Source organism: Pristis pectinata, chromosome 34 (genome assembly GCF_009764475.1).
Source record: "Pristis pectinata isolate sPriPec2 chromosome 34, sPriPec2.1.pri, whole genome shotgun sequence".
NCBI classification, from domain to species: Eukaryota; Metazoa; Chordata; class Chondrichthyes; order Rhinopristiformes; family Pristidae; genus Pristis; species Pristis pectinata.
This window is the reverse complement of record NC_067438.1, coordinates 10,532,230-10,555,295: the sequence shown is the minus strand read 5'-3', so window position 1 is coordinate 10,555,295 and position 23,066 is coordinate 10,532,230. Positions and strand designations below refer to the sequence as shown.

The 23,066-nt window shown below is 50.6% G+C and overlaps 1 protein-coding gene across 1 annotated transcript in view; it reads right to left on the bottom strand.

The window, feature by feature from the left end:
• LOC127585866 (ras/Rap GTPase-activating protein SynGAP-like) overlaps positions 1–23,066 on the bottom strand; it is a 469,283-nt gene that overhangs the window by 101,770 nt on the left and 344,447 nt on the right. The window contains 5 exon segments of the mRNA XM_052043571.1: positions 1–60; positions 10,214–10,591; positions 10,593–10,769; positions 12,081–12,179; positions 22,160–22,313. The exon segment at positions 1–60 is cut by the window's left edge and continues 85 nt beyond it. Of these exon segments, the coding sequence (XP_051899531.1) occupies positions 1–60; positions 10,214–10,591; positions 10,593–10,769; positions 12,081–12,179; positions 22,160–22,313 (868 nt within the window).

Genomic DNA, 23,066 nt, shown 5'->3' with positions numbered 1-23,066 from the left:
TAAATGCTCACGGTCGACAAAACGGTCAACCTCCGTCATCGCCATGTCAGAGAGGAAGTCCTAGCAGAGACAGAATGGTGGCAGAGTTCAAGTCCATTTAACAGGCAATCTTATATCATAGGAGGAGGCCATTTGTCCCATTGCGCCCATACTAGGCCTTTGAGTAGCCAACACCCTCTGTTCTGTACCAGTTTTTACTCTCCCCAGTATTCCCTTTCCCATTTTGAAAGCTATTGCCGGATCTGTCTCCGTTACCGTTTCAATTTGGTGTTGCAGACAAATATCGCATCTTCCCTCTGGCTTTTTGGTCAATTATCCAGCATCTACTGAATTGTATCAATCCATAATTTTGAACCTTTCAACTACATCTCCTATTAATATAAGGAGAATAGTCCAGTCTCGAGTCTCAACAGGTGAATGGAGTCCTCATCTCAGTTACTAGTTTAGTAAATACAGATCTTGACATCCCTCTGAGCACTGTTCTGAACTGAAGCTGGGTTTAACAGATTGACCTCAGTGGATGCCACTGAACATGTTGCAGTTCTATTCTTGATGCCTGTGTTTCTTGGAGATTGGGGTTAAGGAGGGGGGCAGAAAATCAGTGCAAGTGTCAGAAACCCACTACCCCGTTTAAATAAAATGATTCAGAAATCTCACATGATTAAACTTATAGAGTCATCCAGCATGGAAACAGGCCCTTTGGCCCACTGAGTCCACACTGACCATCAACGCTATTCTATTCTCCCCACATTCCCATCACCTCCTCCCAGAATCTACCCCTCACCTACACACTGGGGGTGCAATTTACAGTGGCCAATTAACCCACTGACCCGCACATCATTGGGATGCGGGAGGAAACCGGAGCACCCGGGGGAAACCCACGCGGTCACAGGGAGAAGGTGCAAACTCCACACACAGACAGCGCCGGAGGTCGGGATCAAACCTGGGTCTCTGGCGCTGTGAGGCAACAGCTCTACCTGCTGCGCCACTGAGCTACTCTTCTGTTTGCCCAGCAGAGAAGCTGTGGGAGCCAAACATAAAAATGAAGCAACTGCAATGTTGCTCAACCAGAAACGTCAACTCATTTTCCTCCTTAGATCCCCACCATCAGGGAAGCCCATCTGGAGCTGATTTGACTCACTCCACAAGACATAAAGGCTTAAGACATGGAATACAACGACAGCATTGGAACCAGAGAACATCCCAGCTGTAGTAATGTAAACGTGCTCCAAACTAGCTACAAGCTCAGCCAAGCTGTTCCAGTACAGTTGGCAACACTGACTACTGTGGGACAACATGGGAAAGTTCTGAGGAACGTCCTCATGGACTCATCAAGTCATACAACAGGGAAACAGGACCTTCGGCACATCAAGTCTGCGCTAACCATCAACCACCCATTTACACCAATCCCATTTCATTCCCATCAACGCCCCCCAGGTTCTACCACCCCCCACCCACACACTAGGGACAATTTACAGCGGCCAATTAACCCACCAACCCGCACGTCATTGGGATGTGGGAGGAAACCGGAGCCCCGGGGGAAACCCATGCGGTCACAGGGAGGATGTGCAAACATCACACACACACAGACAGCGCCGGAGGTCGGGATCGAACCCAGGTCTCTGGCGTTGTGAGGCAGCGACTCCACCCGTTGCACCAATGTTCCACCCATTTTCTCCAGAGGACAATCTACAAAACAAGTAGGCCTAATCCAATTGGGTTAATTACCACCAAATTAATCAACTCTCAGTCATCTGTGAAGTATTGAATGTTGTTGATTGGTGACACTTACCAACTACCTGCTCATCAGTGCCCGGTTTGGGGCTCACCAGGAGAAAGCTCCAAATCCCATCACCGCCTTGGTCCAAACATGGACCCCACGGCTACGATGAGAGTGACTGCTCTCAATACCAAAGCAGCATTTGACCGATTATGGCATCAAGGAGACCTGGTGAAGCTCAAGTCAATGGGCATTTTGGGGAAAACACTCCAAAGGTTGGAGTAATACCTCACACATAGGAAGATGGCTTCGCTCATTGGAAGTCAATCATTCCAGGACATCATTGCAGAAGTTTCTCAGGCCCAACCATCTTCAGGCACTTCATTAATGACCTTCCCTCAGGTCCAAAAGAGGGGATGTTTGCTAATGTTGACACGATGTATTTGGTTCCATACACTGCTCCTCAGAGAATGAAGCAGTCCATGCCTGCATATGCAGCAAGATCCATGAAGTACTCAGGCACATGCTAACGAGTGTCAAGTGTAACATCTATGCCACAGCAGTGTCAGGCAATGACTATCTCCTCCAAGAGGAAGTCCACCTGCCCTCGCCACTCAGTGGCAGTGTCATCACTGACTCTCAATCATTAACGTCCAGGGGAGATCACCAGACACTCAACTGGACTAACTGTGGGCACAGAAGCAGTTCGGAGGCTTGGTATCCTGTGACCCTTCTCATGACCCTTTGCACCATCTACAAAGCACAAATCAGGAGTGGGATTGAGTACTTTCCACTCTCTTGGCCCAAAGAGACTAAAAACGCTTCACGCTCTCTAGTACCGGGCATCCCACGGACCCCACTGGGCATCCTATCTTCCAGAATAAATTTTTTTTTCCTTTATCGTCACTGGGTTTAAACTACGGAATTCCCTATCCAACAACGCAGTTTAACAGAAGGATTCCAGAATATTCCTCAGCACCACCATCTCAAGGAAAATTACGGATGAGCAATAAATGCTGGCCTTACCAATGATACCTGGATGGCATAAATACAGAAATAAAAGAAAGATTTGTGTTTAGAGTAAAACTGCAATAATCCGGCACTCCTGGGACTCCAGTGGTGCTAGACTAGAAGATATTCTGGATTATTGGATGTTATTCCTATTAATACTCGAACACACTTTTATTTCTTTTCTTTTACGTACAGCACAGTGAAATAATAAATTTTCCAGTGAACCCGGTTTGTTTAAAGGGAGCGGGGAATGTACAAGCTCTCTGGACACCGGCTCCAGCTGCAAGCCCATCCACGTCCCTGACCCCTGGTCTTCCTGATCCCAACCCTGGCTCCGATCACACGCTCTGCCCACAACCTCAGCCGCACACCCCCCCACCTTACAATCCAGACCCCCGGCTCACATTCTGGACTAACAAGTGAGCCAGGTACCAGACCATCAGGATTTTTGAACAACCGGATGCCGGATTATCAGAGTTTTGCTCCGGTTGACATCTTTCCCAACCATCCCAAAATAATTTACAATAGCATGTATTTCCGAAGTGTAATTGTTAATATAATAGAGGGAGCAGAACAGATTAAATAGCTCAATGTGATTTTATTTCTTTAATAATGCTGGCTGTGGAACCAACAGTGGCTGGAAACTGGGGACAACAACCTCGTACTCAACGTCAGCAAGACCAAGGAATTGATTGTGGACTTCAGGAAGGGGAAGTCGGGAGAACACACACCGGTCCTCATTGAGGGGTCAGCGGTGGAAAGGGTGAGCAGCTTCAAGTTCCTGGGCGTCAACATCTCCGAGGATCTGTCCTGGGTCCAACACATTGATGCAATCACAAAGAAGGCACGCCAGAGGCTCTACTTCATTAGGAGATTGAGGAGATATGGTTTGTCGCCAAAGGCTCTCGCAAATTTCCACAGATGTACGGTGGAGAGCATTCTGACTGGTTGCATCACTGCCTGGTATGGAGGCTCCAATGCACAGGATTGCAAGAGGCTGCAGAGGGTTGTAGACTCAGCCAGCTCCATCCCTCCCCACCATCGAGGACGTCTTCAAGAGGCGGCGCCTCAAGAAGGTGGCATCCATCATTAGGGACCCTCACCATCAGGGACCTGTCCCCTTCTCATTACTAACATCAGGGAGGAGGTACAGGATCCTGAAGACCCACACTCAGTGATTCAGGAACAGCTTCATCCCCTCTGCCATCAGATTTCTGAATGGTCCATGAAGCCATGAACACAACCTTGTTATTCCTTTTCTTTTGCACTATTTATTTATTTTGTAATTTGTAGTTTATGTCTTTGCACTGTACTGCTGCCACCAAACAACAGATTTCATGTCATATAAGGCAGTGATAATAAACCTGATTCTGACTCTGTTGATTTTTGAACACTGTCCTGGGATCTTTATGTCTTCTTGGTAGAGCAGAAGGGGCCCCGGTTTAGTGTTATCTTAAACTAAAAACACACTAATCCTGCACCACTCGCTTAAAGATGTGATGTAATTGTACACTGGATTAACCTGGTCAACACTTATTGCCTGTCTCCTCATTACTACAGTTTAGCAACTACTTCATAGACTTGTTAAGATTCAACCATGTTGGTCTGAAATTGGAAAAGGATGGAAGTTTTCATGGTCATAGTCATACAGCACAGAAACAGGACCTTCGGCCCTCTGTGCCGACCATCAACCACCATTCACACCAATCCCATTTTATTCTCCCCACATTCCCATCAACCTCATCCAGATTCTACCCCTCACCCAAACATGGGGGGCAATTTACAGCGGACAATTAACCCACCAACCCCACACGTTGTTGGGACGTGGGAGGAAACCGGAGCACCCGAGGGGAAACCCACCCGGTCACGGGGAGAAGGTGCAAACTCCACACACGCACAGACAGCGCCGGAGGTCGGGATCGAACCTGGGCCTCTGGCGCTGTAAGACAGCGGCCCTACCCGCTGCGCCACTGTGCCGTCCCTCAAGGATTCTGATCCTCTCCAAAAGGATAGCCGGGAGTTTTTATGTTGATCTGACAGATTCATGGCTAGCTGTCGCAATTAGCATTTTGTTTTTATGCTGTAATAAAAAACTGAATTCAAATCTTTGAAGCAGCATAGCTCAGTGAGGTTTAATCCTCTCCATTCTTCGTATCAGCCCCTGGATCACTAACGCAGTAACGCAATCACAACATTACTGTTCCTTAACCAGTGCCATGCTGACTAATGTCTCCAAAAAGGTTCCTCTGAGTCTGATTTCATTACTGTAATCAGTCTCTCTGGCTGTAATATGAGAGCGGCTGACACGAGTAACAACACAAACACAGCGCGGGCCACCACTTGTCAGTACAGGAGATGGGATAGCCGTGGAAGAAACTCAAGCGTTAAGAGCCAGGGGAAATGTGATGGAAGCTGAGCAAAATCTCTCTGACAGCCTATTAAAAGCTCTGTGCATTCTTTCAGGATGAAGCTGCTTTAAGCTGACAGGCCCTTCCCTTTAATATTGGGCATTCACTCTCCAAGGAGGTTTCTTTATCACCTCGTAAATATTTTATCTGCGAGACGGCACTAAGCTTATTGAGAGGCGAGGGATCCGGACTAAGTGAATCAAACATCTCTCAGCCGTTCCAAGCTCTGGTGCTGAAGGCGCCGATGCTATAACTGGTGCTGAACAACATTCTAATTCTGCGGTGAACCTTGTATTCTTCCTGCTACATTCTGCAAGGTCACCAGAGCAAAAACTTGGCGCAAAGGATAAAGGTGGATTTAGCCTCTCCCTTGCATCTCCGGAGGGTTAGTGTGGCAATTCCTGCACTGACTGAGATTTAATTCACCCCTGGTTCCACTCGCATCTACGTAGCTCATTGAGAGGAGAGGGATCTGGAGTAAGTGAGTCAAACATCTCTCAGCCATTCCAAGCCCTGGTATCACAGCCACAGCCAAACCGCTATCGGTGACGACTTCCGTTGCCCCCTTCTGCACTGTTACTTCTGAAATCTCCACCACCCCCCTCCCACCCCCAAACATCCTACCCCTGACCTTGCTAATTGCTCACTATCATCGAGTCAAAGAGTTATACAGCACAGAAACAGGCCCTTCGGCCCAACATGTCCATGCTGACCAAAATGTCTATTTATGCTAATCCTATTCCCTCTAAACATTTCCTATCCATGGACCCGTCCAAATGCTGTTTGAATGTTATAACTGTACCTGCTTCTACCACCTCACATCCTGCGGTAACCTGTCGACGTCTACCAGCACATCACACCTTCAGTTAACCATCCCACTTCAAAAACACTGTAAGAGCACCTGCACACCCCCCCCCACCCCACCCCCCCCCCCCCACACCCCTTAGGCAGCACGTTCCAGAATCCAAACACCCTCTGGGTGTAAAAATCCTTCCTCGGATCCCCTCCAAACCTCTTCCCCTTCACCCTAAACTTGTGTCCTCTCGCAGACTCACTTACACAAATCTTATGTTTATTCTCCCCACATTCCCACCAACTCCCCCCGGGTTTAACTACTCTCCGGCACACTTGGGGGCAACTAACCAACCAGGCCGCATGTGTTCGGGATGAGGGGGAAACCTAAGCACCCAGGGGAAACCCACATGGTCACAGGGAGAAGGTGCAAACTCCACACACACACACACGGACAGCGCCGGAGGTCGGGATCGAATCCGGGTCGCTAGAGCTGTGAGGCAGCGGCTCTGCCCGCTGTACCACAGTGCCACCCAGTTCTGGCCTCACGCCTGTCGTCAATTTTAGATGCTCCACCAGCCCCCAAGGCTAACTAGGTTCTCACATCCAGAATTCCTTAAATTCCTCTGGCTTTCCATTTCCTCTCCTTTGAGACATTACTTAGTTAAAACCTCCCACTTTACCGAGCTCTTGGCCGTTGTTCCTCAAGTCTCCTGATGTGGTGTCAATTCATCTAATCATCCCTTCTTTTAAATGCTGATATGTTTTACCACATCAGTGGCACTGTTTAAATGGAAGTTATAGCTGACAATCAGTGGTACTTTAAGAAACCTTTCATAATGATGGTAAAATACAGGAAACATTGATTCTGTTACATATTCTGGCCTGACCACATTTATTGGTGAAACAATGGCACTAAATACAGATTAACCAGTCATTACCACGTTGTGTTGTGTGGAGACGGAGCCCTTTTTCTATGCTACAACAACCACACTTCCAAACATTCTTTATCGGCTGTGAGGCATTTTGCAATAGCACATAGGACACTACAAGACAGCACAGGCCGTTCGGCCCACAATGTTGTGCCGACATTTTATCCTGCTCTAATATCTATCTAACTCTTCATTTCTCTATCATTCATGTGTCTAAGGGTCTCTTAAATGTCCCTAATGTATCTGCCCCCACAACCTCTGCTGGCAGTGCGTTCCACGCACCCACCACTCTCTGTATAAAAAAACTTACCCCTGACATCCCCCTGATACCTTCCTCCAATCACCTTAAAATTACGTCCCCTCACGTTAGCCATCGTGTTATGTCCCCTCGTGTGCTCCAGTCACAGAAGGTTCAATATTAGTGCAAACTCTTTCTTTCAAAGTCCTATTATTGTGAGTTAAAACCTTACGGCCTGATCTTAGACAGTGCCTTGGGATCAAGGGTGACTCCCATCCACTCTGGCCCTGTGGGCTCCCAGCTGGCTGATGTGCCCAGTGTGGGAACCACGGACATTGCCACGGCTGGGGCAGCGGCTGCTTGATGGATGGGGCGGGTGGGTAGTTTGGGAAGTGAGGCACTCCTTCCACCATGTACCCTGGGCTCCGGTGTGTTCCCCACAAAGGGACTCAAGGACCTCAGTGCCATTGTGAGCAGTCGTGGGCCAGGGATTCCCAGCTGTCAGTGGCAATGCTACGAGGAAGCTTTAAGAACACCCCTGAACGGTAGGGTAGGTTTGAGGGGCCGAGTGGCTGGAGTTGTACAGGCACAAGAGGCAGGACATTGCTCACCCTCCGACAAGGCAGTGGGAACACCGTCTTCTGGAAGGGCAAACCAGAAAAGGAAGGCTGTTTACACAGGGCTGGTTTTACTATCAAGCCTCAGCCGGTGTGGCTCCTCAGTGACTCTCCCTGGAGGAACAGTTGACCACTGAGCAGCACACCGGGTAAAGCCGCTGCCCCACAGTCCCAGAGACCCGGGTTCGACCCCGACCTCTGGCGCTGGGTGTGTGTGTGTGTGTGTGTGTGTGTGTGTGTGTGTGTGTGTGTGTGTGTGTGTGTGTGTGTGTGTGTGTGTGTGTGTGTGGAGTTTGCACGTTCTCCCTGTGACTGCATCATGGGCTTCGCCCGGGCGCTCTGGATTCCTCCCGCATCCCAACAACGTGCAGGTAGGTTAACCGGCCTCTCTAAATCGGCCCACTTAGCCTGGCTCACGCAGGGAGGGGAACAGGATGGCATGCAGTCCAGAGCTACAGGAAGAGCGTGCTCAGCGGAGCAAGTGGCCTTGACGTGGCTGCAGAGAGTATCGCGCCAATTCCTTGTCAGAGCCGAGATGTTAATTCCCGACATTCCCATCTGCAGATCACCCTGCTGTAGGTGACTGCTTGGTTTCATATCCTTCGACTGTAGGTAACTTGTTCTCTCTGTCTTTATCACAGAGTCGAATGGCAGAGAAACAGGCCCTTCACCCCGTGATGCCCATCGCACACGTTTACACCAAGATACAGGAGCCTGAGGGCACGTACCACCAGATTCAAGGACAGCTTCTACCCCACTGTGATAAGATCATTGAATGGTTCCCTTACACAATGAGATGGACTATGACCTCATGATCTACCTTGTTGTGACCTTGCACCTTATTGCACTGCACTTTCTCTGCAGCTGTGACACTTCACTCTGTACTGTTATTGTTTTTACCTGTACTACATCAATACACTCCGTACTAACTCAATGTAATTGCACTGTGTAATGAATTGACCTGTACGATCGGTATGCAAGACAAGTTTTTCACTGTACCTCAGTACAAGTGACAATAATAAACCAATACCAATACCGATTTACCTGCATTAAGTCCATAGCCTCCCACATCTTGGCGGTTCAATGGTAGTCTAGATACTTCTTACATGCCGTGAGAGTCTCCACCAACCCCTCAGGCCGTGCATTCCAGACTCTAACCACTCTGTGAAAATATCTCTATCTCAACTTCCTACCTCTCAACTTAAACCTATGTCATTTTAGACACTCCCGCATGGGAAAGAGATTCGTTACTCTCTGGCCTGTCTATCTGCCTCAATCATTATCTACCTCTATCAGGTCAGCCCTCAGTCCCTTGCACTCTAGGAAAAGCAAACCTAGCTTCTCTTTATAAACAGCAACACTCCAATCCAGGCAACATCCCAGGAGATCTTCCTGCACCCTCCCAGGCACAGTCATCGCCTTCTGCTGTAATCTTCCAACTTACTCATATTGGCTCAGGTTCTCTCTCTCCACTCGTACAGCCTGACCTACTGACTGTCATGGTGACAAAACAACAACCTAGCCCTTAATATCAGCAAAACAAAAAAGTTGGTTGTTGATCTGAGGAAGCGAGGGGTGGGGGGGGTGGTGGTGGTGGTGATCACAACCCTGTTCTCATCAACGGAGCTGCTGTCGAGATGGTCAACAGTTTCAAGTTCCTTGGCATCCATATCACCAGTAACCTCTCCTGGTCCCTTCACACTGACGTGGTGATCAAGAAAGTGCATCAGCGTATTCACTTTCTGAGAAGGTTTGGCTTGTCCATGAGGATGCTCTCAAACTTCTACAGATGCACTACAGAAGGTATCTCAGCCTGGTTCGGCAACTACTCAGCTCTGGATCGATGGAACCTGCAGAGCGGTAAACACAGCCCAGTCTGTCACAGGTTCGTCACCTCCTTCCATCCAGCCTATCTTCACCGTGCATGGCCTCAGGAAGGCTAATGGTATCATCAAGGATGCCTGCCACCTTGACCATTCCCCTTCCTCTACCTTCTGGGAGAAGATACAGGAGCTCGAAAGCCCTGACGTCCAGCCTTAAGAACAGCTTCTTCCCCACCGCTATCAGACTTCTAAACCATCCACCTCTTTCACATCCCCTTCCCAGCGGTGCTGCCACGTTCTCCGACTCTTAACTCTCCCTCTCTCGGTTATTCCCTCATAGTCACTTCAGCATTTCTTTCTGCACTACTTCAGACTGCACGACAGTCTGTTGTCTTGCGCTCGGCACTGTATTTACTGTTGTATTTATACCATTTACTCTGTGAGATTCACGCAAACAAGAAATTTCGTTGCACCCTGGTTGTCTGTGACAATAAACTGATCTGAATCTGAATCATTTGCCTTGTGCAGCTATCCTCCACTCACTGCATTCTGCTGGAGGGGCCACCACGTTCGGGAGACGGTGCTGCAGGTCTGTATGTGGGCCCTGCGGCTCGCCGAGGACGTCTACCCTCCCTGGGCCGCTGCCCCTCTGCGGGCCGCCGCGAGCCTTACCTTTGCCTTGCCCGTGCTCTGCAGGATGTGCACCAGCGCGCATGCCACCTCCTCCTTGTTCTTGACGCTGAGCACGGGCTCCAGCACCGCGCAGAGCATCTTGTAGTTGTTGGTGACGTACTCAGCGAACTCCTTGTACAGCTCCATGGGGAGGATGTTCATGCTCTGGTAGCGGGACTTGATGCGGATGGTGGGACCCCCTGCCTTGCCCCGGCTGGAGCTGGGCTGGCTGACCGGGTACCACTGCTCCACAAACTGGCGGCTGGCCACGCTGCTGATGGGGATGTTGACCAGCCCCACATAGTTGCTCTTGTCCTTCTTCTTCTTCTTGTCCGTGTCCTTGTACAAGTGGATGCGGATGTTGCGCACGGACGGCAGGGTTGTTGAACTCGAAGTGCTCCCCCCAGAAGACGTTGTCCGTCTTCATCTTGCTGGTGGTGCGGCGTACAGCATCGTCGTCCAGGCACAGCTCGCAGTAGTAGCGCTTCTTGGGCGGCAGGGTCTTGCCCTCGATGATCCAGAGCTTCAGGACATTGTCCACCCGCCGGCTGTTGTCCTGTGAGGGAGAGGGGCGAGAGGGTGAGAAGCGGGCCGGCCTCGGGCGACGCCGGTCAGGAAAAGATCGGAGGTCACTGCCTCAGGAGGAGGGACAGGGGCAGGGGTCAGAGAAAAGATCAGAGGTCACCAGGTCAGAAAGATGGTCAGGGACAGGGGTCAAGAGCAGAGGTCACTGGATCAGGATGTCAGGGACAGGGGTCAGAGAAAAGATCAGAGGTTACCGGGTCAGAAAGAGGGTCAGGGATAGGGGTCAAGATCACTGGGTCAGGAAGAAGGTCAGGGATCAAGAAAAGATCATTGGGTTAGGAGGAGGGTCAGGGACAGGGGTCAAGTAGAAATCAGAGGTCATGGGGTCAGGAAGGAGGTCAGGGACAGGGGTCGAGAAAAGATCATTGGGTTAGGAAGAGGTTCAGAGACAGGGGTCAAGATCAGAGGTCATTGGGTCAGGAAGAGGGTCAGGGACAGGGGTGGCCAGGTCAAGATCAGAAGACACTGGGTCAGGAAATTTATGCTCTCTAGTTCTTGATTCCCCAACCCTGGGAAAAAGACTGTGCACATTCACCCAATCTATGCCCCGCATCATTTCATACACCTCTATAAGATCACCCCTCAGTCCTCCTACGCTCCAATGAAAAAAAAGTCCAACCTGCTCAACTTCCCTCCATAACTCAGTCCCTCGAGTCCTGGCAACATGCTCGTAAATGGATGTTTCCAGTCGTGAGAGAGTCTAGGACCAGAGGGCACAGCCTCAGAATAGAAGGACGTCCCTTTAGAACAGAGATGACGAGGGATTTCTTTAGCCAGAGGGTGGTGAATCTGTGGAATTCATTGTCACAGACAGCTGTGGAGGCCAAGTCATTGGTGTATTTAAAGTGGAGGGTCGATAGGTTCCTGATTAGTAAGGGTGTCAAAGGTTACGGGGAGAAGGCAGGAGAATGGGGTTGAGAGGGAAACATAAATCAGACATGATCGAATGGCGGAGCAGACTCGATGGGCTGAATGGCCTACTGCTCCTATGTCTTAATGGTCTTAATACTCTGATAAAATTCACTCTCTCAGAATTTACGTGTCAATTTTATTTTCAGCTGGCAATTTCTGATGCACACGCAGATCACGTGGCTTTGCGTTATGGGAAGTCGCGATGTGGATGGTTTTCTGGGAACGCAAGCCTCTCCCATAACATGGGGGTCACCTGTATTTACAACAGAACGATGACACAACCTTTCCTGAGTATCTGATGTGCAATGAACACAACTTCAACTCCCACAGCACTAAATGCAACAGCAAGAATCCAACTGCGATTTAATACCTTGTTCGGCTTCACCGCTCGCTGCAGGTTCTCAATCCACTTGTCTCGCTCGGCCCCTGACCGACAGGCAAAACATTTAGTTCCCGAGGGAGTGGTCACCTGCGATTCGAAGGAAAACAGGGCAAGTCAGAAGACGGCAGGGAAACAAGTGGTGGCCAGGAGCTGGGCTTGGGGCAGAGCTAGTCAGTGTTCAGCAGAATTTACACATGTTTCTAAAATGTACTTTATAATAGGCAAATAAACAAAGAGTGCTGGAAATACTCAGCGGGTCAGCAGACACTCTTCCACCCCAAGCGATAACCCTGCTTCCCTTCCCAGAGAGGCGGCCTAGCCTGCTGAGTGTTTATAGCCTTCTCCGATTTTGTTTTAGGTTTCCAGCACCCGAAGTCTTTTTTTGATTTTCGAACACAACGGGTACACAGGTCCCTTGGCATTCGTTGTACAATCAGTTCAGTACATTCTCTCACAATGCATCAATGACACAGCAGTTTCATCCTCAAACAATCCTCCTGTGAAGTGATGAAAGGGTGTTATACAGGGCTCAGACCATTAGTGTCCACTGCCTACAGTCCCCAGATAAAGGATAAATCACCGCCTACAGACCCCAGATACAGGATAAATCATGGCCTACAGTCCCCAGATACAGGGTAAATCACCGCCTACAGTCCCCAAATACAGGATAAATCACCGCCGACAGACCCCAGATACAGGGTAAATCACCGCCTACAGTCCCCAAATACAGGATAAATCACCGCCGACAGACCCCAGATACAGGGTAAATCACCGCCTACAGTCCCCAGATACAGGGTAAATCACCGCCTACAGTCCCCAAATACAGGATAAATCACCGCCGACAGACCCCAGATACAGGGTAAATCACCGCCTACAGTCCCCAAATACAGGATAAATCACCGCCGACAGACCCCAGATACAGGGTAAATCACCGTCTACAGTCCCCAGATACAGGGTAAATCACCTCCTACGGTCCCCAGATACAGGGTAAATCACCGCCTACAGACCCCAGATACAGGGTAAATCACCGCCTACAGACCCCAGATACAGGATAAATCACGGCCTACAGTCCCCAGATACAGGGTAAATCACTGCCTACAGTCCCCAAATACAGGATAAATCACCGCCGACAGACCCCAGATACAGGGTAAATCACCTCCTACGGTCCCCAGATACAGGGTAAATCACTGCCCACAGTCCCCAGATACAGGAATAAATCACTGCCTACAGTTCCCAGATACAGGATAAATCACTGCCTACAGTCCCCAGGTACAGGATAAATCACCGCCTACAGTCCCCAGATACAGGATAAATCACTGCCTATAGTCCCCAGATACAGGATAAATCACTGCCCACAGTCCCCAGATACAGGATAAATCACTCAAGACAAAACACTCCCTTCTGCCTGTTGATGTAGCACATTGTTCCCTCCCCTCCACCCATCAAACACCCGGCTCCCACCCACACACCACCCGGATACACCCCCACACCGGCTCCAGCTACAAGCTGAAGCACCAACTCACTTCCAACACCTCTAATGAATGTCTGCAATTAGGAGAAATAAATCACTCCTGACAACAGCACAGCCCACTGATTCGAAACGCCCTTCATAATCTGCCTGAAATCTCTCTTCCTAACCATCACCTTGTTTTTCTCCAGAGGGGTCTGTGATGGAGCCCTATTATTGATTCAGTTACAACCTATTCACAAATGTTTCCCTTCCTGCCCGTTCCCTGGGGAGACCCAGCCTGTTGAGTCTGCACTGGGTCCTGTGCCAACATCAAAGTCTGCCAAATATACAGCAAGGTCACTTCATTTCCATGCCCTATAAAACTGACGGCAATCTCTGTGCAAAACTGATTTCTTTCCAGGATTCCCATCTCATCAAAACATTGCAAAATCTCACATTAAGCTCCTTCAATAATACATGGGTTCTAAATAATTCCATCAACTCTTAAATTAAGATCAGAAGTCTCTTGGGGGCCAGGGACATGCTGAACTCATAATTAATTCACAATTACTGCTTGAAGTGCTGTATTGAACATAACATGTAAACGCTTGAACGGCAAAGTTGAGGCAGCTCCCCGCCCTCGGATTCCTATTTGTATCTTAGTTTAATCCACTGCCAATTCACGATCAAGACAGATAAATATAGAGAATTGGAGGGGGGGGGGGGGTGGAGAACAACAGATGGAAGAGAGAGAGGGACAGTGAGACAGATAGGGAAAAGAGAGTTGGAGAGGTGACATGGAAACTGGAGTTGTTCTCTGTAGGATCAGGGAAGAAATCATTCCAAGAGTCATAGAGAGAGACACAGCACGGAAACAGGCCCTTCGGCCCACCGAGTCCATGCCAACCATCAACCACGCATTTGCACCAATCTCATTCTATTCTCCCCACATTCCCACAACTCCACCGCTCACCCATATTCTAGGGGTAATTTCTACAGCAGTCAATTAACCCACCGACCTGCACGTCTTTGGAAACCGGAGCACTCGGGGGGTAAACCCACGTGGTCACAGGGAGAACGTGTAAACTCCACACACCCCCAGACAGCGCCGGAGGTCGGGATCGAACCTGGGTCTCTGGCGGTGTGAGGCAGTGGCTCTACCCGCTGCGCCACCGTGCCGCCCAGGATCCCCACCATCACAGAAGCCGATTCGATTCACCCCCGGTGCACCAGACACAGCGAAGGCGATGGGGACAAGGTGCAGGGCTGTAATGGGACACCCTGGGCGGCGACATCGACTGTTGTGGAGTTCAGGTCTCCAACACCACAGCCAGGTGCACACTGCCCACACCTCTCCCTGAGCAGTTCCAGTACACTTACAGCACTGAGACTGACCCAACACTGGGGATGTTACCCTGGCAGAAAGCAGGATAAATCCAATCTGCCCAATCAGTCTCTCCTCACCAAAGGGACAGAAGGTATCGTTGACCGTGCTGTCAATAACCTGCTCATTGAATATCGGTCCAGGCACCAGTACAGCCGTGGTCCAAACAGGGACCAAAGAGCTGACTTCCAGAGGCGAGAGTGGCTGCCCTCGACACCCAAGGCAGTGTTCGATCAGCTGAGGCTTTCAGAAGTCCTGCTCAAAACGAAGTCAGCGGGAATTCATTGGAAAGCATTCCAACGAGTGGGATCGTACCTTGCACAAAGAAAGAAGGCTGCAGCTGTGAGAGGTGAATTATCCCAGGCCATCACTGCAGGAGTTCCTCAGGGCAGTGTCACCTCCAGCTGTTCCTCAGTGACCTCCCTTCACTGATGACTGGAAAATGTTTTAAAATCCCATTTGCACCTCCCCAGCAGATGAAGCAGTCCCTGCTTAGATACAGCGGACCGGGACAACATTCGGGCGTGGCCTGGCGAGTAACTTGTCAACTTGGCCACAGCCAACAACAGAGCGCCTTTACACCGACTCCTGATACTCAGTGGTGTTACGGTCACCGAGTCTCCCACCTTCGCTGTCCTGGGGGGAGTCACAATTGACCAGAAACTCAACTGGACCAGCGAGTCCAGCATGATGGTTACAGAACAGCGCTGAGACTGGGGATCCTGTGGTGAGTGAGACACAAAGCCTTTCCATTGGGTCACAAGAACTTTATAATTGGGAGGAGTTGAAGAGCATTTGCCCCCCTTTGAGCCTTTATGACAAGACCACGGCTGATCTTCTCCCTCAACACCGTTTCCCTGCCCTTGACACTTCTGCTGTTCTTTCTCTGCATGGAAAGGAATTAATGACTGAACACCGACTGTCCTCTCGTGCAGCCAATTCCAAAAATTCACCATCCTCTGAGTGAAGAAATTTCAGTCCGAGATGGCCCCCCCTTACTTTGAGCCTGAGTCCTACCTCTAGACTACTGCCCCAGAGAAAACATCCTCCCTGAATCTAGCCTCTGAAAATGTTGCCTTTGTCAATAAGGTTCTTCTGAGCCCTAAAGAACAGAGACCCAGCCGACTCAATCTCTCCTCGTATGGCAGAGCTGTCATCCCAAGAACCAGTCTGGAGACACTTCACAGTGTTCTGAGTTAGGTAAGGAGACCAAAACTGTACACTGTACTCCAGGTGTGGTCTCACCAAAGCCCCTGATATTTACAGCAATACATCATTACTCTTGCACTCAAATCCTCTTACAATAAAGGCCAGCGCGACATTTGCCTTCCGAATCAATTCTCCAAAGAATTGATCTACCTGCTCTTTAAATACCCCCAGAGATCCAGCCTCTACAACCCTCTGGGGTACAGAGTTCCAGAGACTCACAACCACCCCTCTCCCTTCCCTCCCCCCCCCACAAACACACCTCATATTAAATGACCACCCCCTAATCTCGTTAATCGAGGCAGCTCCACATCTCCCTGTGAAGCCCCCTCAGGGTGCTCTTATGCTTCAATAAGATCACCTCACCCCTCATTCTTCTAAAGTCCGAAGAATAAGGATCTAATTTCCTTTGTTGCTCGTGACAGGACAACCCTCTCAGCCCAAGGATTAGCCTCCATCGCCAGAATATCCTTTCTTAAATAAAGGGAACAAAACCCATGCACAGTACTCCACGTGTGGTCTCACCTGTACCCTGTACAACCGATGCACACACTCCACGTGTGGCCTCACCTGTACCCTGTACAAGCGATGCACACACTCCATATGTGGTCTCACCTGTACCCTGTACAACCGATGCACACATTCCAGGTGTGGTCTCACCTGTACCCTGTACAACTGATGCACACACTCCAGGTGTGGTCTCACCCGTACCCTGTACAATCTATGCACAGTACTCCAGGTGTGGTCTCACCCGTACCCTGTACAACCGATGCACAGTACTCCAGGTGTGGTCTCACCTGTACCCTGTACAACCGATGCACACACTCCAGGTGTAGTCTCACCTGTACCCTGTACAACCGATGCACACACTCAGGTGTGGTCTCACCTGTACCCTGTACAAGCCGATGACACACTCCAGTGTGGTCTCACCTGTACCCTGTACAAGATGCACACTCCAGGTGTGGTCTCACCTGTACCCTGTACAACCGATGTACACACTCCAGTGTGGTCTCACCTGTACCCTGTACAAGCATGCACACACTCCAGTGTGGTCTCACCTGTACCCTGTACAACCACACACACGATCACACAGTGTGGTCTCACCTGTACCCTGTACAACCGATGCACACACTCCAGGTGTGGTCTCACCTGTACCCTGTACAACCGATGCACACACTGCAGTGTGGTCTCACCTGTACCCTGTACAACCGATGCACAGTACTCCAGGTGTGGTCTCACCTGTACCCTGTACAACCGATGCACAGTACTCTGGGTGTGGTCTCACCTGTACCCTGTACAAGATGCACACTCCAGTGTGGTCTCACCTGTACCCTGTACAACCGATGCACAGTACTCCAGGTGTGGTCTCACCTGTACCCCGTACAACCGATGCACACACTCCAGGTGTGGTCTCACCTGTACCCTGTACAAGCGATGCACAGTACTCCAGGTGTGGTCTCACCTGTACCCTGTACAACCGATGCACAGTACTCCAGGTGTGGTCTCACCTGTACCCTGTACAACCGATGCACACTACTCCAGTGTGGTCTCACCTGTACCCTGTACAAGCGATGCACACACTCCAGTGTGGTCTCACCTGTACCCTGTACAACCGATGCACACACTCCAGTGTGGTCTCACCTGTACCCTGTACAAGCGATGCACACACTCCAGGTGTGGTCTCACCTGTACCCTGTACAACCGATGCACAGTACTCCAGTGTGGTCTCACCTGTACCCTGTACAAGCGATGCACACACTCCAGTGTGGTCTCACCCGTACCCTGTACAACCGGAACAATTCACCTCTCCCAGCATTTACTGTATAAAACCCTGTTCCCTCCACTGAAGTAGATAACCAGCACTCCACCTGTCCCTCAGCCCGTTCACGTCCCACTGGGGTCGCCCGACAATGGAGCGATATGGGAAGAAAGTTCATGCACCCACGAGGTACATCAGGGCAACTGCACACTCACAGAGAGGAGGTCTTGAGAGTACTTTAGTGTGGAGTTTACTGAGGTTCTATTCATCAGGAACTACAGACACACTGCAGCAAGGACATCGAGTTGTACAGCACAGAGACAGGCCCTTCGGCCCTCATGTCCATGCCGACCTCTTTGCCCGTCTACACTAATCCCATTTGCCCGCATCAGGACTGTATCCTTTCGTACCCCGCCTTGTCTAAATGCCTCTTATATGTAATCTGATTCCACCATCTCCTCTGGCAGCGCATTCCAGCGTGTGAAAGCTCCCTTTAAAACTCCTTCTCTCACCTTAAATCTATGCCCTCTTGTTTTTGGGGAAAGATTTTGATTGTCTGCACTATCTGTGCTTCTCATAACCTTCTACCAGGTCACCCCCCACACCCCCCGCTGCTCCCCCCCCCGCCCCCCCAGCCTCCCCACTCCAGGCAAAACAGTCCCAGCCTGTCCAATCTCTCCCCATAACTAACGTTCCTCTAATCCAGACAACACCCTGGTGAATCTCCTCTGCACCCTCCTCAGCACAATGACATCCTTCCCAGAGTGTGGGGATCAGAGCTGCACACAGTGCTCCATTGGCAGCCTGAGCAGTGGTTGGAAAAGTTGCAACCTAGTGTCCCAACTCTCATATTCCAGGTATGTGAGTTATGTTATAATTTACTCCATAGGTTACTGCACATTTTATTGTAGAAATTGGTAATGGAATGAATTGATGCACTCTCCACTGAAAACACTGATTTAGCCAATCTGGAAGTTTTGTGACACGGTTGGCAATAACTGTTCAGTGTTATGTTGTACAATCAAATAAATGTTACCAAACGACTTAGCATCATGAAATAGGGTACATTATTTAAAGTGGTTTTCAACAAGGTACTGCATAGTTTTATTGTAGAAATTGGTAATGGAATGAATTGATGCATTCCCCATTGAAAACGCTGTTTTAGCCAATCTGGAAGTTTTGTGACACCGTTGGCAATAACTGTTCAGGGTTATGTTGTGCAATCAAATGCAGCTGGATCTGTACAGCAAGATGCAAGGGATTTTCACCTGGGCCCCAAATCTCAGTCACACTGCACAGAAACAGGCCCTTCGGCCCATCATGTCCATGCTGACTGTCAAGCCCTGTTGATACTAACCCGGTTTACCAGCACTTGGTCTGGAACCTTCTCTGCCTTGGTGGTTCAAGGGCTCGTCCAGATCCTTCATGAACGAGGTGGGAGGACTCAGCTGATCGCTGCGAACGGGTGAGCAGGAAGTTACTTGGTTTGCTCTGGGTACACAAGCTTGTCAGGGGCGGTGCCTCTCAGGAGGCTGCTCAGTCTGTCCTGACAATGTCAGCAGGGAGAGAAGGCTATGGGGTGTCTCTCAGGGTACAGCACCCGTTGAGAACATCTGGACATGCGATCGGCCAAGACTAAGGGAGTCAAATGTGGGTACAGTGAGTGTGTGTAGGTCTGTAACCCAGTGACAGGGTACAGGGAGTGTGTGTGGTCTGTAACCCAGTGACAGGGTACAGGGAGTGTGTGTGGGTCTGTAACCCAGTGACAGGGTACAGAGGTGTGTGTGGGTCTGTAACCCAGTGACAGGGTACAGGGAGTGTGTGTGGGTCTGTAACCCAGTGACAGGGTACAGTGAGTGTGTGGGTCTGTAACCCAGTGAAAGGGTACAGAGGATGTGTATGGGCTGTAACCCAGTGACAGGGTACAGTGGTGTGTGTGGGTCTGTAACCCAGTGACAGGGTACAGTGAGTGTGTGTGGGTCTGTAACCCAGTGACAGGGTACAGGGAGTGTGTGTGGGTCTGTAACCCAGTGACAGGGTACAGTGAGTGTGTGTGGGTCTGTAACCCAGTGACAGGGTACAGAGGTGTGTATGGGTCTGTAACCCAGTGACGGGGTACAGGAGTATGTGTGGGTCTGTAACCCAGTGACAGGGTACAGTGAGTTGTGTGGGTCTGTAACCCAGTGAGAGGGTACAGAGGGTGTGTGTGGGTCTGTAACCCAGTGACAGGGTACAGGGAGTGTGTGTGGGTCTGTAACCCAGTGACAGGGTACAGGGAGTGTGTGTGGGTCTGTAACCCAGTGACAGGGTACAGGAGTGTGTGTGGGTCTGTAACCCAGTGACAGGGTACAGAGGATGTGTGGGTCTGTAACCCAGTGACAGGGTACAGGGAGTGTGTGTGGGTCTGTAACCCAGTGAGAGGGTACAGAGGTGTGTGTGGGTCTGTAACCCAGTGACAGGGTACAGGGAGTGTGTGTGGGTCTGTAACCCAGTGACAGGGTACAGGGAGTGTGTGTGGGTCTGTAACCCAGTGACAGGGTACAGGGAGTGTGTGTGGTCTGTAACCCAGTGACAGGGTACAGGGAGTGTGTGTGGGTCTGTAACCCAGTGACAGGGTACAGGGAGTGTGTGTGGGTCTGTAACCCAGTGACAGGGTACAGAGGGTGTGTGTGGGTCTGTAACCCAGTGACAGGGTACAGGGAGTGTGTGTGGGTCTGTAACCCAGTGACGGGGTACAGGGAGTGTGTGTGGGTCTGTAACCCAGTGACAGGGTACAGGGAGTGTGTGTGGGTCTGTAACCCAGTGACAGGGTACAGGGAGTGTGTGTGGGTCTGTAACCCAGTGAGAGGGTACAGAGGGTGTGTGTGTCTCCTCACACAGAAGTCCCGTCACCCCTGGAAGCAGGATGGTAAATCTTCACCACACTCCCACTGGGGCAAATGGCGGGCAGGGTGCAAATCAAATGGGCTGCTTTGTTCTGGATGGCGTTGAGCTCCAGGGCCCTCGTTGGAGCAGCACTCATCCAGGCACACGGAGAGTATTCCATTGCACTCCTGACTCGTCATCCCTCGCTGATCCATTTCCGTCTCCCACCCTCAATCTCATGACACAAGGACATGAGGAAATTCGGGTCTCACAGCTCCGGAATCCTGGGTTCGATCCCGACCTCCGACACTGTGTGTGTGTGTGGAGTCTGCACATCTCCCTGTGGGCTTCCCCTGGGTGCTCCCATTTCCTCCCACTTCCCACTACGACGTGCGGGTTGCTAGCGGGTCAATTGGCCTCTGTCAGTTGCCCCCAGTGTGTGGGTGAGGGGCAGAATTGGATGGGGGGGGGCGTTGGTGGGAATGAAATTGGGATTTGTGTAAATGGGTGGTCGGTGGTCGGCACCAACTCGGTGGGCCGAAGGGCCTGTTTCTGGACTATCTCTCTCTCTCTGACTCTCTGAGCAGGAGGAGGTCACTCAGTCCCTCAAGCCTGTCCTACCATTCCATGTGATCATGGCTGATCTGCCCCAGGCCTCGAGTCCTCCCCGTGCCATCTCCCCAAGGCCTTCCGTTCCCTCATCTTTCTTTCCATCAGATCCCTGATCTTTCCATTGGAGAGGATGTTTCCATCAGTGGGAGAGTCCAGGATCCGAGGGCACAGCCTCAGAATAAAGGGACATCCCTTTAGAACAGAGATGAGGAGGAATTTCTTCAGCCAGAGAGTGGTGAATCTGTGGAATTTGTGGCCACAGAGGGCAGTGGAGGCCAAGCCACTGGGTGTACCTTAAGTTGACAGGTTCTTGATCGGTGAGGGGTTCAAGGGTTACGGGGAGAAAGTGGGAGAATGGGGTTGAAAAAAATCAGCCGTGATTGAATGGCGGAGCGGACTCGATAAGATAAGGTACCTTCATTAGTCACATGTACATCGAAACACACAGTGAAATACATCTTTTTTTTGCGTAGAGTGCTCTGGGGGCAGCCCGCAAGTGTCACCACACTTCCGGCGCCAACATAGCATGCCCACAACTTCCTAACCCATACATCTTTGGAACGTGGGAGGAAACTGGAGCACCCGGAGGAAACCCACGCAGACACACGGGGAGAACGTACAAACTCATTACAGACAGCGGCCAGATTTGAACCCGGTCGCTGGCGCTGTAAAGCGTTACGCTAACCGCTACACTACCGTGCCTGCCCTGATTCTGCTCCTGAATCTTAGGGGGGGGCGGGGAGGGGTGGGGGGTGCTCCCACTCGAAGAGAAAATGCAACAGGACCCTCACCTCAAAGCAGAACTCCTGTCCCAGGATGCTGCTGTGGACCGGTTTGATGATGGCATCTTCGTCGATGCTCAGCTCCAGTGCTTCTGCTGCACTGCTGGGACTCAGCAGCGACTCGTGGGAGTGCGACTCCTTGAAGCTCTGCATCAGACGGGTTCTGGAACAGAGGCAGAGAACGTGAGGCCGGGGCAGTACAGACAACTCAACGCTCCGCCGAGGGGTCTAACGCAAGCCATCTGCTGCACTTCAGTGTCCAATACCCTGTCATCTCTGATAAAGAACAGACACTGCTCTTAATAACCCACACAGCTTCACTTGTGGAGCTGGGCTTTCTGATCTGCTGCCATTTTTACAATATCAACAGCTCTGCTAAACAAGCCAAGCAATCTTCACGTTCACCTTTTACCGCTGGCTGCAAGAGGGAAGAAAAGTCTGTGATCACACATGGAAACCTGATACCAAAATGACAGGCACGCTGGGGTAAAGGGGACAGCTAGTCAATAAGCTTCATTCCAATTTCAGAAATAATTGCTGCACGTTTTAAACAATCAGAGATTACAACCGGTGACAGGCTTCGGTGGCTCAACACAGCTTCACCGTAGGGAAGAAAACATTCCAAGCACAAGGAATCTGCGGCAAGAGCAGGTGACTCAGCTCCAGATGCCTGCCCCATCGTTCAACAAGACCTTTTCACCTCAGTGCCACTTCCCTGCGCAGATCGCCTCATTCCATAAGACCATGAGACAAAGGAGCAGAAGCCGGCCATTCGGCCCATCGAGTCTGCTCCGCCATTCTATCATGAGCTGATCCATTCTCCCATTTAGCCCCACTCCCCCGCCTTCTCACCATAACCTTTGATGCCCTGTCTACTCAGATACCTATCAATCTCTGCCTTAAATACACCCAATGA